This window comes from Aspergillus stella-maris, assembly GCF_047715825.1.
Source record: "Aspergillus stella-maris strain CBS 113639 unplaced genomic scaffold BDV14scaffold_12, whole genome shotgun sequence".
Lineage (NCBI taxonomy): Eukaryota > Fungi > Ascomycota > Eurotiomycetes > Eurotiales > Aspergillaceae > Aspergillus > Aspergillus stella-maris.
Window position 1 is genome coordinate 399,383 of NW_027396806.1, and position 12,878 is coordinate 412,260.

At 51.9% G+C, this 12,878-nt stretch overlaps 5 protein-coding genes across 5 annotated transcripts; 2 read left to right on the top strand and 3 right to left on the bottom strand.

The window, feature by feature from the left end:
* Positions 1–2,931: 2,931 nt before the first annotated feature.
* On the bottom strand, positions 2,932–4,173 carry BDV14DRAFT_21757 (Voldacs domain-containing protein). Its single transcript, XM_073776297.1, has 2 exons — positions 3,852–4,173; positions 2,932–3,777 (listed from the first exon to the last, which is right to left on the bottom strand). Exons 1-2 carry the CDS (start codon positions 4,127–4,129, stop codon positions 3,126–3,128), a joined length of 930 nt encoding a protein of 309 aa, XP_073630717.1. The 5' UTR covers positions 4,130–4,173; the 3' UTR covers positions 2,932–3,125.
* Positions 4,174–4,613: 440 nt separating this feature from the next.
* On the bottom strand, positions 4,614–5,217 carry BDV14DRAFT_197766 (uncharacterized protein; the record flags this gene model as incomplete). Its single annotated transcript, XM_073772765.1, has 2 exons — positions 4,614–5,134; positions 5,199–5,217. 2 exons carry the CDS (start codon positions 5,215–5,217, stop codon positions 4,614–4,616), a joined length of 540 nt encoding a protein of 179 aa, XP_073630718.1.
* A 217-nt stretch (positions 5,218–5,434) lies between these two features.
* BDV14DRAFT_21790 (Metallo-dependent phosphatase-like protein) lies at positions 5,435–7,886 on the top strand. The gene is made up of 5 exons (XM_073776298.1): positions 5,435–6,032; positions 6,103–6,434; positions 6,482–6,739; positions 6,797–7,701; positions 7,750–7,886. The coding sequence occupies exons 1-5, from the start codon at positions 5,912–5,914 to the stop codon at positions 7,802–7,804; spliced, it is 1,671 nt and encodes a 556-aa protein (XP_073630719.1). The 5' UTR covers positions 5,435–5,911; the 3' UTR covers positions 7,805–7,886.
* A 439-nt stretch (positions 7,887–8,325) lies between these two features.
* On the top strand, positions 8,326–10,597 carry BDV14DRAFT_21798 (uncharacterized protein). The gene is made up of 3 exons (XM_073776299.1): positions 8,326–8,759; positions 8,821–8,962; positions 9,023–10,597. The coding sequence occupies exons 1-3, from the start codon at positions 8,360–8,362 to the stop codon at positions 10,506–10,508; spliced, it is 2,028 nt and encodes a 675-aa protein (XP_073630720.1). The 5' UTR covers positions 8,326–8,359; the 3' UTR covers positions 10,509–10,597.
* Positions 10,598–11,627, bottom strand: BDV14DRAFT_21799 (alpha/beta hydrolase). Its single transcript, XM_073776300.1, has one exon. The coding sequence runs from the start codon at positions 11,484–11,486 to the stop codon at positions 10,686–10,688; it is 801 nt and encodes a 266-aa protein (XP_073630721.1). The 5' UTR covers positions 11,487–11,627; the 3' UTR covers positions 10,598–10,685.
* Positions 11,628–12,878: the final 1,251 nt, after the last annotated feature.

Consider the following 12,878-nt stretch of genomic DNA (forward strand, 5'->3'; position numbering starts at 1 on the left):
ATAGGATTGACTACCACCCTGCGTGAACCGCAGAAGGAACACCATCATGATAGCCTTGACAACTGCCGTCGCCATAGCGGTTACCTGCTCGGTCATTTTTATAGTAACCGCAGTGGTATCTACTATCATTTGGATCAAGATACGCCAGGAACGAAAATCGCTTGCTCTAATCAAGGCAACCCCAAGACCTTACGCCAATGGACTCTCAACATTTCCGGCTGAGACTCTCACGGAGTTGTCTCGCGAAGAAGGCTCGGCGCTGAAGAGATATGGACAGCTTCCGTACGGCAAACCCACGGAATGGGGTCTATTAGCTTCTCGAGAGACTTTGGATCAAGCTACGGACGACAAACCAACAATCAAACTACTGAAAAAATCACGCAGCTTTTCGCTCAAGCACTCTTTATCAACGAAATCGATGAAACAGCAACCCGCGAACGTGATAAGACCAATATCTTTGAGGACGCTGACAGAAACTTCGGAACGGCCTTCTTCCCATGGAGTGTCAGAATCGAAGGAAGAGTTGGTCGTCTCGGCGGTTGATGGAGTGATGGAACTGCCAGCAGAGACGACCCCCAGACAAACACCAGAGAGGGAAGAAAGACCACCGATTACCGACAATGCTACTCGCCCTGGCTCGGGAGGTTCGCCGTTGATCCAGCACAAGGGACGCTCCAGCGGCCTCTTTCCTGTCTTTGAGGATTGTTACCAAGCTTATAACCCTGACGGAACCAGGGGTCGTGGCGGCAGCATAGCATCGCAAGCGCCTGGAACGGCACCTGATCAGCCTGTTCCACCACCACCTTGTGCATACCCACCGAACCGCTTCCGCTTATCCAAAAGCGATTCGCTTCGCTATTCATCTGTCAGCCTCGAGACTGCCGATAGCTCTATTCTTGATGACAGCCGAAGGACATCGATGATTGTGGACGGCAGCTTCATATCCCCTGCATTGCCTCCTTGTCCTATGTTCACCCCATTTAGCGCAAACGACGTTGGCAGAGGATATGACCGCAGAACTATTGCGGGAAATGCAGCACCTTTCGTGTTTCCTCCCAACTCACCTGCGCGTAAAGGGCGAAGGGTTGATTCCGAACGCTCGCCCCCTCGCCGCAGCTTAACTGCCTGTAGCCCGACTCGATCAACAGAGCGAATAAGCCCACCACCTCGGCGAAGCGAGTCGTTGTCCGCTAAGCAATCGCTAGAGAATGCGCAGAAGCCTTATCTCGACCTAGACCGTATTCCTCCGCTGAGGATTACGCCCCTCAACTCTAGTCTGCTACCTCATTTCAGTCAAATGCAGCGCCACTCAATGCACGACGGGCCACGAAGGGACAATGACCCTTTCTACAATGGGACAGGCGCACTATCCAACCAGAGATACACTGCCTACAATCCAGGAAGACGTGCGAGCAGCTTCATGACTCATGGGACATCATCTCAGTCTCTGAATAGCCATCTTAAGCCTCCGCTGGCGTCCGCAATGAAAAGCAGCGGGCATCGCAAAGGACACAGGCGGCAAAACTGTGTACGGATCTCAATTCACCCTCCAATCACCTTTGCCGGGCCGACTTTCTCCCCCATGGTGGAGGAACCAGAGGAATCAGAGGAGGAAGTTATAGAACTGGACATCCGCCAGTCCGAGGTATCTGATCTCTCAGCGACAAGTGTCTCTCGCGACTCCAGTGTTTCCGCCATCTCTACCACGCAACAAAGCAGCACTCTTGGCCCTCAGACAGATCATCCCATCTCGCGGATCGTTGAAGTTCCCAACGACACACAGAAAGAATCATCCGGTAGCCCGGTCAAGAAGAAGCGCCAAACGCAGCGGGACTCAGTCTCTACCACTGAGAAAGAGAAAGCCCTACCTGGCCTCGTTACAAGCTTGCCAACAAACACAGAACACGACAGCCTTTCCCACACCCCATCTCCAGAACGCAACCCGCCAGCTTGGAAAGTCTCCGACTACCAGGGCTCCCCCACGACAATCGAGAACTCAGTCGTTCCTGGAAGCCCGCGCCGTTCAGCCGTCATGGGGCCGCGCAACCCGCCAAAACCAGTACGCAATAGCTACCGATCACCCATCCCATCGGAAGATACCAGCAAACAGACCTCCTCACCACCATTCACCCGTCCACCCCGTAACCCCAGTCAAAAGAAGCATCAACCGGGCCCAAAGCCAACCACAGCCCCAACACAAGCATCATCCATCCGCCGCGTCAAAAGCGAAGCAAAAGAACAAACACCACCCCGCAGCAAAAGCCAATCTGACCGGAACCGCGCAAGCCACTACACAATCACCACATCCTCGAGCACACCCAACACCGGCACCGGAGCCGGCACCAGTAGCGGTATCGGTATCGGGAATGGACCTGGACCTGGTATCAATAACGGCCCGCCACGAAGCCCCTCCAAAATCCCCGGCGCCCAAGTCAGCGCCATAGTCCCCATCTACGAAGACCGCGACAACAGCAAGAGTCCCTCGCAGACTACTCCGCGCCGGTCAACTGTGTCGCTCGTAAATGACCCGTCAAAGTCGTCATCCCAGTCCCCTGAGAAGAAGGGTCCATCTCAAACTGAAAGAATGGCGCGCATGGCGAGTTACCGGAATAAGCATGGCAATGACCATGGGAATGGTACTGTGACTCCTAAGAAAAAGACTGTGGGGCTGGGTATTGGGGCTACGGCTGCGACGCCGGGGAGTTTGTACGATGGGGATGGGTTTTTAAAGGAGTGATTGATTTGGCGATACGGTAGGGGTGGCGATTGACGGGTTGCGTTGGTTAGGTTCGGCTGGTATGGTTACTGATTGATGTTGATGTTGATGTGGTTTATGTTTAAACGGCTCTTTGTAAGATGGATGTGGATGTGTTCTCTTCTGGGGGGTTATTTGGCTTCTTCTGACTCTTCTTCGACTTGGTAGCGCTTTTGGTACCTTGTTTTTCATTATTCCCCGAGTAGTTTGGGTCTTTGAGGAGTATTTTAGCTAGGTAGTAATTCAATAATACCACTCTTCAAAAATGAACCCCATGTTTATCATACTTCTTTTGCAAGCTAGCTTGCCCCGTATGACTTTTGTATCCTTTCACTCGACACCTAGAGGATAGAGCGAGTAGAAAGGCATTTTAATCAATTCTCCTCCACTTCGTCTCGTCCCCTTCGCCCTCCCCGGCATCCCCATCAACACCTTCGTCATCTCCTTCCCTCTCCCTAACAGTCCCAGCCCCAGATCCCAGCCCTCCTCCCATCCCGGGGAAACTCGGCCCATCACCCTCTCCAATCCAGTTTCCCTCCTCGTCAAAGAACTCATGCATATTATCCGCCGTTATCCACCCAGAACTGCCATCAACAGGAGGCGGCAAGCCGCCATCCGCTGAGTCTGACGCACCAGGGAAGACAAGACCCGAGGCAAACGGACCGCCCGCACCATCCTCTTCCTCCTCAATCGGGTCTGGGTGGAGATTTGCGCAGGCCGAGACGGCGTCGTAAAGCTTCTGGGTTTCTGTCTCTGACTGTTCCGCGTCGGTATCCGTTAAGGGCTCGGATAGTGAGGTGGATGGGACGAGCGTAATAGTAAGACTCTCCTCCTCGTCCGATTCTTGCGGGTATGAGGATTGCGCGGGCGGTTTCGTGATGTGCATGTAGAGACCTTGGAGATCGGAGTCGTTGTTAGGCGTAGCGCTAGGCAGTTTCAATCGCTGGATTGCGTGAAGGCAGATGGAGCGGTAGGGGATGGAGAGGCCTTTTGAGATTATGGTGTTGTAGAGGAGAAATTTGCTATGATAATTGTTAATTTAGCCATTCAATGTATGCATGTGTTGCGATGGAGCCGAGAGGAGGAAGGAGCATACTCTGAAGTAACCCATACGCTCAACCCCTCAACGACGACTTCTTTCTCTTCGGTATCATCTTGGTCGCCGTTTGCGCTTGCGCCGTTGGCTTCGTTGCCGCGGAGATCATTGAGTGTTGGCGTGGAGGAGAGGTCGTGCTCGAACGCAACGAGTTTGCAGTTCGCGGCCTGGTAGTGCAGAATTGCGGGGCCGGAGTGAAAGGATTCGGGGGTGCGCGACTGGTGCACAGAGATGGGAGTGAAGGAGGATGTTTCGGGAGCCGATGTTAGAGGCTCCATTGTGTCTTTTGAGGTGGTGTGATGGGAGGAGAGTGGAAGAAAGGTGGAGGGTTGAGAGCTGCGGAGCGGAAAAGTTGGAGCTTCGACGGAGCTTTTGCGGGAGCTGCGAACCACTGGTTGGCGGCTCTTTCTTTGGAACTACGAGGATGGACCAATATGTTTTGAATATGTTGTTTCAGGTTTACTGATTTCTTCTAGATAGTTGTTAAGAGTCGTGACATCGTATTAACGTAAACTGCATAGATATAGATAGTTCTTAGACCGAAGTCCGAAGTATATAAAGGCAGCGGTAGCTAGCGGAGCTGCCGAAGCTCTCACCACCCTTTTCAGTCGCTCGGTCCCAAGCGTTAACAGTCCGTTACAGAGGTAGCTTTGAGTAATATTACACAACAGCTGAAACGGACCTCTAGTCACAGGGTTGTTGAGCATCGTGGAGGGGCCAGTGGCCAGTGCATCTCGGTATTTAACAAGCCGATTATACCGCTCATTTCACATCGAGCCCACCAAACGCCCTATCCAGCTCCTCGCCCTCATTCCTCGGCGCCATGGACGGTAACTCAGCTGCCGCCGAGTCTGAGGCAGCGCTATCCAATAAGCTCTGGCTTGGTTGGCTTTGAGAGAGTTGAGGCGACGCATTACTCGGCTGCAGGAGCTTCTCATCGCGATCGAGCCAACCGGGAGCCACACGGCGCTTTTCTGCGAGATCGCGTGCGGAAATTGATTCTTTCCATTGTTTGATTGCTTGGTCTGCATCGGCCTTTGTCTTGCTTAGATGCTGCTCGAGCGCCTTGCATGAGGCGAGGATGTCCTCTGGGGATGCTGCATGTTCGCCGCTGGCTGAGATGACGTAGCGGGGTTTCGCATCGGGATTACTGGGATCGACGGTGACTGAAGGCGGAAGTGTAGAAGAGACTGATTTGTAGGTGTATGGTAGGGTGACAGTAGTTGGGAGGTTGATAAATGGCGAGACGGTCAATGGGACTTGAGCGAGCAGTGGATGGGGGCCTGATAGCGTTAGCTGGGGCATGCGGGGGTACGAGGGCGAGGGTGAGGGCGAGGGTGAACGTACGATACGATTCATACATCATGCTGAGACAGAAGTCAAGAAGGGAAGAGGGCGACAAGGAAGTTAGAATCAGGTGTTCTAGGTATTGGTTGTAGAGAATAAGAGACCGCTGGAAGCCACGGCGTAGTGAGGATATTACCAAGCACTGGCACCCGCACGGGGATGTATACGACCAACTGCCAACTACGGAGAAATATCAGGGTCCGGCGATCTTGGAGATAGATGTAAAATTAGTTTGCCTGCGAAGAGCACAAGTGTTGCCTTAGATCTGTACAAGACGCAGAAATAGCGCCGCTGATTAAGTATCTCAGCTTAAGCGTTGATCTTTTCATCCTTCGACTTTGCACCTTCAGCTCCAACTTCTTCTCCAGTCCCCCTGCTTTCTTTCTCTCTCTCTCTCCTGCTACCAATCTCTTCCTTTCCTCCGCCCACTCCCACTCCAGTCCCTACAACCCCCGACAGAACATGGTTGCTGATCTGATCGCTTGACAAACAACAAAAACCTGTTCCTGACCCGAATCCAACCTCGCCTCTGTCGTGTGTTCACTATTCAATTTCCGCCGCGCTTAACCCCACCACTCCCTCTCAACGCCATCTCCTCTCTCTCCTTTTCCGCTCTCTCGCCTACCCGCTCGGTTCGCTTCACTACGTTCCATCCACGAGGACTCTCGGTTCTTGCGATTAATCTTGCTTGAGATTCATCGCCATTGCCAAAGATGGAACACCGCAATCTAGCGCAGGCCGTGGCCAACAAGCAGCCGGTCCCGGAGATTGATTTCAGTCTGCATGTTATGGATGACGGCACCCAAGTTTCCACCCAGGAACGTGTTGTCAAAGGTGCGTTTTACTACAGTTAAAATTTCCGATAGGCTTTTCAGCCATTCTAATCAGTAATGATACTTTTTAGAGGTGCAAGCCCCCGCTTTAAACACCCCATCAGACGACCAGTTTTGGGACCCCGAAGACCAAACAAAGCCGAATTTGCAGTTTCTCAAGCAACATTTCTATCGGGAAGGTCGCCTAACTGAAGACCAAGCGCTATGGATAATACACACGGGTACCGAAGTCCTGAAAGCGGAGCCCAACCTGTTGGAGATGGATGCGCCCATTACTGTGTGCGGTGACGTTCACGGACAATACTACGATTTGATGAAGCTCTTTGAAGTAGGAGGTGATCCTTCAGAAACGCGGTACCTTTTCTTGGGTGATTACGTCGATCGCGGTTATTTTAGTATCGAGGTGAGTGCTCAGTGTGCGTGCCTGCGCGGCCACTCTAACTTTAGCAGTGTGTTCTCTATCTCTGGGCATTGAAGATCTGGTACCCGAACACGCTTTGGTTGCTGCGAGGAAACCACGAGTGTCGCCATTTGACAGACTATTTCACATTCAAGCTCGAATGTAAGCACAAATATAGCGAGCGCATTTATGAGGCCTGCATCGAATCGTTCTGCGCGCTGCCGCTGGCGGCGGTCATGAACAAGCAATTCCTCTGCATTCACGGAGGTCTCAGCCCTGAGCTGCACACTCTCGAAGATATCAAGTCGGTAAGTTGATAGTATCGGGAGTGCAACGCAACAAAGGCGCCCGGCTAACCTGCGCAGATTGATCGATTCAGAGAACCCCCCACTCACGGCCTTATGTGCGACATTCTTTGGGCGGATCCTTTGGAGGACTTTGGTCAGGAAAAGACCGGCGACTATTTCATTCACAACAGCGTTCGAGGATGCTCATACTTCTTCTCGTACCCTGCCGCATGCGCCTTTCTCGAAAAGAACAACTTGCTTTCAGTCATTCGCGCCCACGAAGCCCAGGATGCTGGTTACCGCATGTACCGCAAGACCCGAACTACGGGTTTCCCCAGTGTCATGACAATTTTCAGCGCTCCGAACTACTTGGATGTATACAACAACAAGGCCGCCGTTCTGAAGTACGAAAACAACGTCATGAACATCCGCCAATTTAACTGCACCCCTCACCCTTATTGGCTGCCAAACTTCATGGATGTGTTCACTTGGTCTCTGCCTTTCGTTGGTGAGAAGATCACCGACATGCTTATTGCCATTCTCAACACCTGCTCCAAGGAAGAACTGGAGGACGAAACGCCCTCGAGTATCTCGCCTGCCGAGCCTTCGCCGCCGATGCCCATGGACACCGAAAGCCAGGAGTTCAAACGAAGGGCCATCAAGAACAAGATTCTTGCTATCGGACGGTTGTCGCGTGTCTTCCAGGTGTTGCGAGAGGAGTCTGAACGGGTTACTGAGCTCAAGACTGCGGCTGGAGGCCGACTTCCCGCTGGTACTCTAATGCTCGGTGCGGAGGGTATTAAGCAAGCCATTACCAACTTCGAGGATGCCCGCAAGGTCGATTTGCAGAACGAACGTCTTCCGCCGACCCACGAAGAGGTGGCTCGCAAGAGTGAAGAAGAACGACGTATCGCGCTTGACCGCGCTGCGCACGAGGCCGACAACGATGCTGGCCTTGCTACAGTTGCCAGGCGGATCAGCATGTAAGTCTTGTGATCTTCATTGTGACTTCAGATACTAATTGAATATAGGTCCGCTGGATCAGGTAGGAGTCGCCGCAACCGCGACAGCGGTGGCCGGGACTAAAGACAAAATAACGCAAAAAAAAATTGGATATCAAACCCGACTTGGTTCCGGCCTTTTATAGACATTGTTCTGGCACAAAGTACTCCCTAGGCGTTTGTCTGGTGACCCGACCCAGACCTGTATAGAACCCCCGTCCGCGGGACAGGGGATAATATTCGGAATATCAGGGATGTCTGTCTATGCATATGGTACAGTTTTCTTCTAACCTGTTCCGTATATGCGCTTTCCTTTTGTCGGGTGAGATATATGAACGTGTACTTGATATTGTTACTAGGTGCAAGCTCGGGCGGCTCTCACTGTATGTCCTGCACAGAAGCTCCAACGTCTGCGACGCTGGCACTATGAGTTGATGAATCACATTACGAATATTTACCATTTAATCAAAGTGTTCAAACATTGCGCATCGTACATTCTTGTAGTAATTACTCTCTTATATAGAACTCCGGCTGTCACGAGTGAGCAACGCCAAGACCCGCTCCAATCTCTCCCGACCAAGATTCAGAATCCCCCATCCGGACCAACTTCAACACCTCAATCACCACCACCAACCCCTCAATGCCTCTCAAACTCCGCGGCTCGCTCGCCAGGAGCCTGCCGCGTAGAAAGGATGTAGCGTCGAAAACACCGAACCCATGTCCATCCTGCACTCGCAACTTCTCCACGCGTCGGAGCACCAACTCGCACGCCCTCTCCTCCACTCTCCTCCGAACGCAAACACCACTTCAAACACGCTTGCGAAATCCTGTACCGCGTCTTCAATCGCTCGCAAGTGCGGCTCTATACTCGACTGCTCCGTCAACTGCACATACAGCCCGCCATGTCCCGCCGCGATTAAGGGAGCTTTACGAGTCCCTGGCGCATATCCAGAGTGTTGCGCCGGAGGAAGTCAATCTTAGTCGGTTGCAGCTTGCGCTTAGGGGCTTGGAGTCTGAAGAGCCTTTGCTTCGTGTTGCAGGTGTGTTTTGCGTATTTATTATTCTAGGTAACATTTGCTGATTGTGGATGTTGAACGGTAGTCCTCGGATTGAACGATGTCGCTGCGGCAAGGAAGTTGGTCAGGCTCTTACTAGCTGACCCATTGAAGGGGAGGGAAGACTGGGAAGATATGCTAGATGAGCTATCCGAGAACGGGGATTTGGAGAAGGGATTGTTAATTCGGTATGTGGACTTGTTTTACTTGTTCTCATGTATGTGCGAGACGCATTCTAACTGGTACAGATACGGCGAAGCCTCAGGGAGTATCTCGAACTACCTCGTGCCAACCATTTCGGTGCCATCGCAAATACTGAAGAAGGGGAATTTGGAGATCCTGGTTACGAGTCTAGGTACCGGGGCGGACGCGTCCGGTGCGCAGCTATCGGCTGATACGTTTCTTGTACCGACTGTTACGATCCAAACGTCGCATACGGGACGGCACAATGTGGTGCGGTACCCCGTTCATAGGAGCATTGTGTGCGCGGAGGGAGTAGACGGATTACTCGCCTACAGTGGATTGCTTTCTCAGTCTGACCTCAGGAACGAGGCAGGATCTATCTATGCCGCTATTGAGCTAGGAGAGTCTGGACCAAACATCAACGACAACCGAATCTCTTTTGTGGATACAAATAAGGCGGATGAGGCTTTGGCGAAGTTCCGCGAATCGGTACGGAATGCAGCTCTCTACGAGCGCGGGTGGAACAGCAGTGGTATCCAGCCAGTCATTGAGTGGTTATCGTCTGCACGAGCCAACGAAGGGACACTAGATCCATCACTGCGATCACTAATCTCGTCCCTTATTGACTCCGCGGAGCAAGGCGTGGCAGCGAGGGAGACGAAGAGACTCCAGGAACAAGAAGAGGCTTCTGTTCCAGAACACGTTCGAGCAAGCCTCGACCAGACTGTGTCCACGTGGGCAGAGAAGTCACATACAGAGCTGCGCAGCGCGCTGGAGGAAGGCTTCGCGACGAAGAAGTGGCGCGGTCTAGCATGGTGGAAGCTGTTCTGGCGCGTTGACGACGTCGGCATGATTACTTCTGAGATCTTGCAGGAGAAGTACCTGCGGCGTGCTGAGAAGGATGTCATCTATACCTCTGGCCAACTCGAGCAGACTGGCCTGCAGGTGCAAGAACAACCTCAGCCCCAAGAGCCAGCAGAGCAGACGACACCAGAGAGCCAAAACCTGGAAACAACCAGCGCTCCCGAAAAGCCCGAGGAACCAGCCACTGCTGAAACCGAAAAGACCCCCTCAAATGTCGCCGTATCACTCGTCGAGCCACCAACAGAAGCAGAAGGAAGAGAACCAACCCCCTGGCCCACCCAAATCCCCTTAAGCCGCAAAACCCTCCTCGAAAACACAGTCCCCTCCCTCCAAGCAATGGCCCAGCGCCTCGTCCTCTTCAGCATCTCAACAACATCCCTAACATCCGCACTCAGCGTCCTAACCTACGTCTCCTTTTCAACGGCAGGAATATACGAAACCTGCACTATTGCCGCCGTCGGCCTGATTTATTCTTTGCGACGGCAGCAGACGAAGTGGGAGCGTGCGCGGGCGTTCTGGGAGGATGAAGTTCGTGATACTGGAAGGACGGCGCTGCGTGAGACGGAGGGGCAGTTGAGGAGAAGTGTTTGGGAGAGTGGGAAGGTCCAGCTCCCTCCTGCTGTTACGGTTCAAGATGCCCGGAGGGCTATCGAGCGGGCTAGGGAGGCGCTGCGGAATGTACACTAGCTAGCTAGCAAACTACTATGCTACCGTCCTGATACCAATACCATATAAATGTACCATACCATATCACACCCCAAATATCCCAAATATCGAATATCCAAGACCAACGCCTATAATCCATGTCCCTCTCTATATGGTATATGCAATGCAATACTTTTTTTTTTCTTTTTTTAAATCCAATCAAGAAATCTCCACAGCCCCCTCCGGAACACCAGTCCAACTCCTCAACCTCCTCCCAAAGAACCTCATAACAGGCATCATCTCCTCACGGCTCCGGGGCATCGTATCCCCGCGCCGCTTATACTCGTGGGTTTCAACGAACTCAAATACGTCCTTTGTGCGCTTTATAGCGGACTCAGTAACAACTTCTGAGTCCCGGCCTGAGAGGATGAGGATGGGCGTGCGGCTCTTCGACTTCTTATCTTGTGATTTGGGTTTGGAGGAGAGTGTGAGGGGGTAGGGGGCGCCGATGGAGATCATACCGCCCATCTCTCCGGAGTCTGAGGATGATGATGAAGATGAGGATGAAGATGATAATTCCTCAGCAAGAACAAGACCCAACATCCCGCCTTGTCCGAATCCCAATATCATGATGTCCCTCGATTTATACCCGCATTTCTCCACAAGTACATCTCTGATAATTTTCTCGAGCAATAACTTCGTAGATTTGGCAAAACCAGCATCTATATCTAGCGCTCCGCTTCTCGAGTCGAAGTTTATGTCGTCGCCCCAGTGGAAGCCGGGTAGGTCAAAGGGGAGGGGGTTCGGTGCGCGGAGGGTGAGGATTGTTGTTTCGGAAAGTTGGAGGGATGTTGCGAGGTTTGTGAAGGGGGTTTCGGTGTCGCCGAGGCCGTGGAGGAGGATGAGGATGTTTGGCGGTGGGCGTGAGGAAGAGGTTGTTGATTGAGATGGGGGTGGAGGGGTGAGTGTTAGTGTTAGGGAGGTGGGGAAGTCGGATTTTGTTGGTGGTCTGATGGGCATGGTGGTTTTGGTTTGTCGGTAATTGTTATTGATAGTGAGGTTGAGGTGTGAGGAGGGGAGGTAGGCTGTTTTGTTTGAGGAAGTTTGTTGAGAGTAAGGTGAGATGGTGTCGGGATCTGTATAGGTGAAGTCCGTCGGAGGTGAGAAGGTTTGCGGAGTTGGAAGTATAAAAAAGTTGGTAAGTACCGGTACGTTCTGGTAATTACGATACATACTTCGGGATCCATGCCGATCACCTTGTTCGTTTGCGTCCATTGTATCAGCCCCTGTTTGTAGTTATCAGAAATCTAGTCTTTCGAGGCATGTAGGGAGAAGTGGAATATGACATAAAAAAGAATATCAGAGGTGTCTCATAGTGTTAGCTTTCAGCGTTACAAGAATGTAAGCTGTTGCGTAGTGGAAGCCGCAAGTTTGTATATTTTGCGCAGTGGCTCGGACATATGGCATACTCAACTGTGGCCTCATGGTTCCAAGCTTGAGAACGAGTTTGGCAGGGATTCTTTGCCACGTCCCAAGAGTGTAATGGAACATCGCTACTCCGGCCTTCGCGTGGAACTCGGTCACTATCCATCTGATCCCGAAGCCAACTAGGTAGCAATTGATAGCAGGATTCGCAACGACGCGATTCTGCCAAAAGGTCATTGCAGCGCTATTGTCGAGAGCCGCACTCACATGTGTTTCTCTTTGGGCCTCGCGTGGCACACCCACATTTCCCCGTAAGCCTCATCCCTCTCCGTTCTAGACTGCGTTCTGGGGGATTTAACGACCAAAGGATCGGAGAAGTGACAGGTGGATGGTATGTCAGGCTATAAAGGCTAGAGGCAAGAATCGGGTTATAGCATAATCATAGCTGGAAGAGTGATGGCTAATTGGGAGATCCAGAGTTGTAGTTAACCTTATGCATTTTGAGTTGTCTGATTCCATACTTGGTAGTAGCGACCTAACCTTGAGAAACCACTGATCTGAAAGTCGCTAGTTGAATGTACAGGCTGTGCTGCGAGCATACGCGATAAACGCTCTAATACAGCGAAGAGACTGGATTCAGTCTTGAAAGATTGTTCAACTGGTACTTTCTTGAGGTACGTACGGCATGACGTGAAGTCCAGATACCGGGCTAGGGGCTTATATTAGATCGGAGATTAGCTCTGCTTCTCCCACCTGAAACTGGGGCTTCTTGGAGAAACAATTCGACTTGAGTACAGAGGTTATCAATACTTTCTGCTATTATTCGAGGATGACTATAAGATACAGAGTAAAGAGATTGTTTTGAAGACTGGAAGGAAGTGGTGGACTGTCAATAGTATGGGGATGGACTAGTAGATTTGCGCCACAGCAAAGCCGGGAGCAAGTGGAATCTCGCAGCGGCAGCGGACCCAGTCAAATTTCCTCTTC

Coding starts and splice junctions, on each gene's coding strand:
- BDV14DRAFT_21799 (XM_073776300.1), bottom strand. CDS start 11,486: ATGCCCATCAGACCACCAACAAAATCCGACTTCCCCACCTCCCTAACA.
- BDV14DRAFT_21790 (XM_073776298.1), top strand. CDS start 5,912: ATGGAACACCGCAATCTAGCGCAGGCCGTGGCCAACAAGCAGCCGGTC. Junction 6,435..6,481: donor GCGGTTATTTTAGTATCGAG/GTGAGTGCTCAG, acceptor TAACTTTAGCAG/TGTGTTCTCTATCTCTGGGC. Junction 7,702..7,749: donor GTTGCCAGGCGGATCAGCAT/GTAAGTCTTGTG, acceptor AATTGAATATAG/GTCCGCTGGATCAGGTAGGA.
- BDV14DRAFT_21757 (XM_073776297.1), bottom strand. CDS start 4,129: ATGGAGCCTCTAACATCGGCTCCCGAAACATCCTCCTTCACTCCCATC. Junction 3,778..3,851: donor AGCGTATGGGTTACTTCAGA/GTATGCTCCTTC, acceptor CAATTATCATAG/CAAATTTCTCCTCTACAACA.
- BDV14DRAFT_21798 (XM_073776299.1), top strand. CDS start 8,360: ATGCCTCTCAAACTCCGCGGCTCGCTCGCCAGGAGCCTGCCGCGTAGA. Junction 8,760..8,820: donor GCCTTTGCTTCGTGTTGCAG/GTGTGTTTTGCG, acceptor GTTGAACGGTAG/TCCTCGGATTGAACGATGTC. Junction 8,963..9,022: donor GAGAAGGGATTGTTAATTCG/GTATGTGGACTT, acceptor TAACTGGTACAG/ATACGGCGAAGCCTCAGGGA.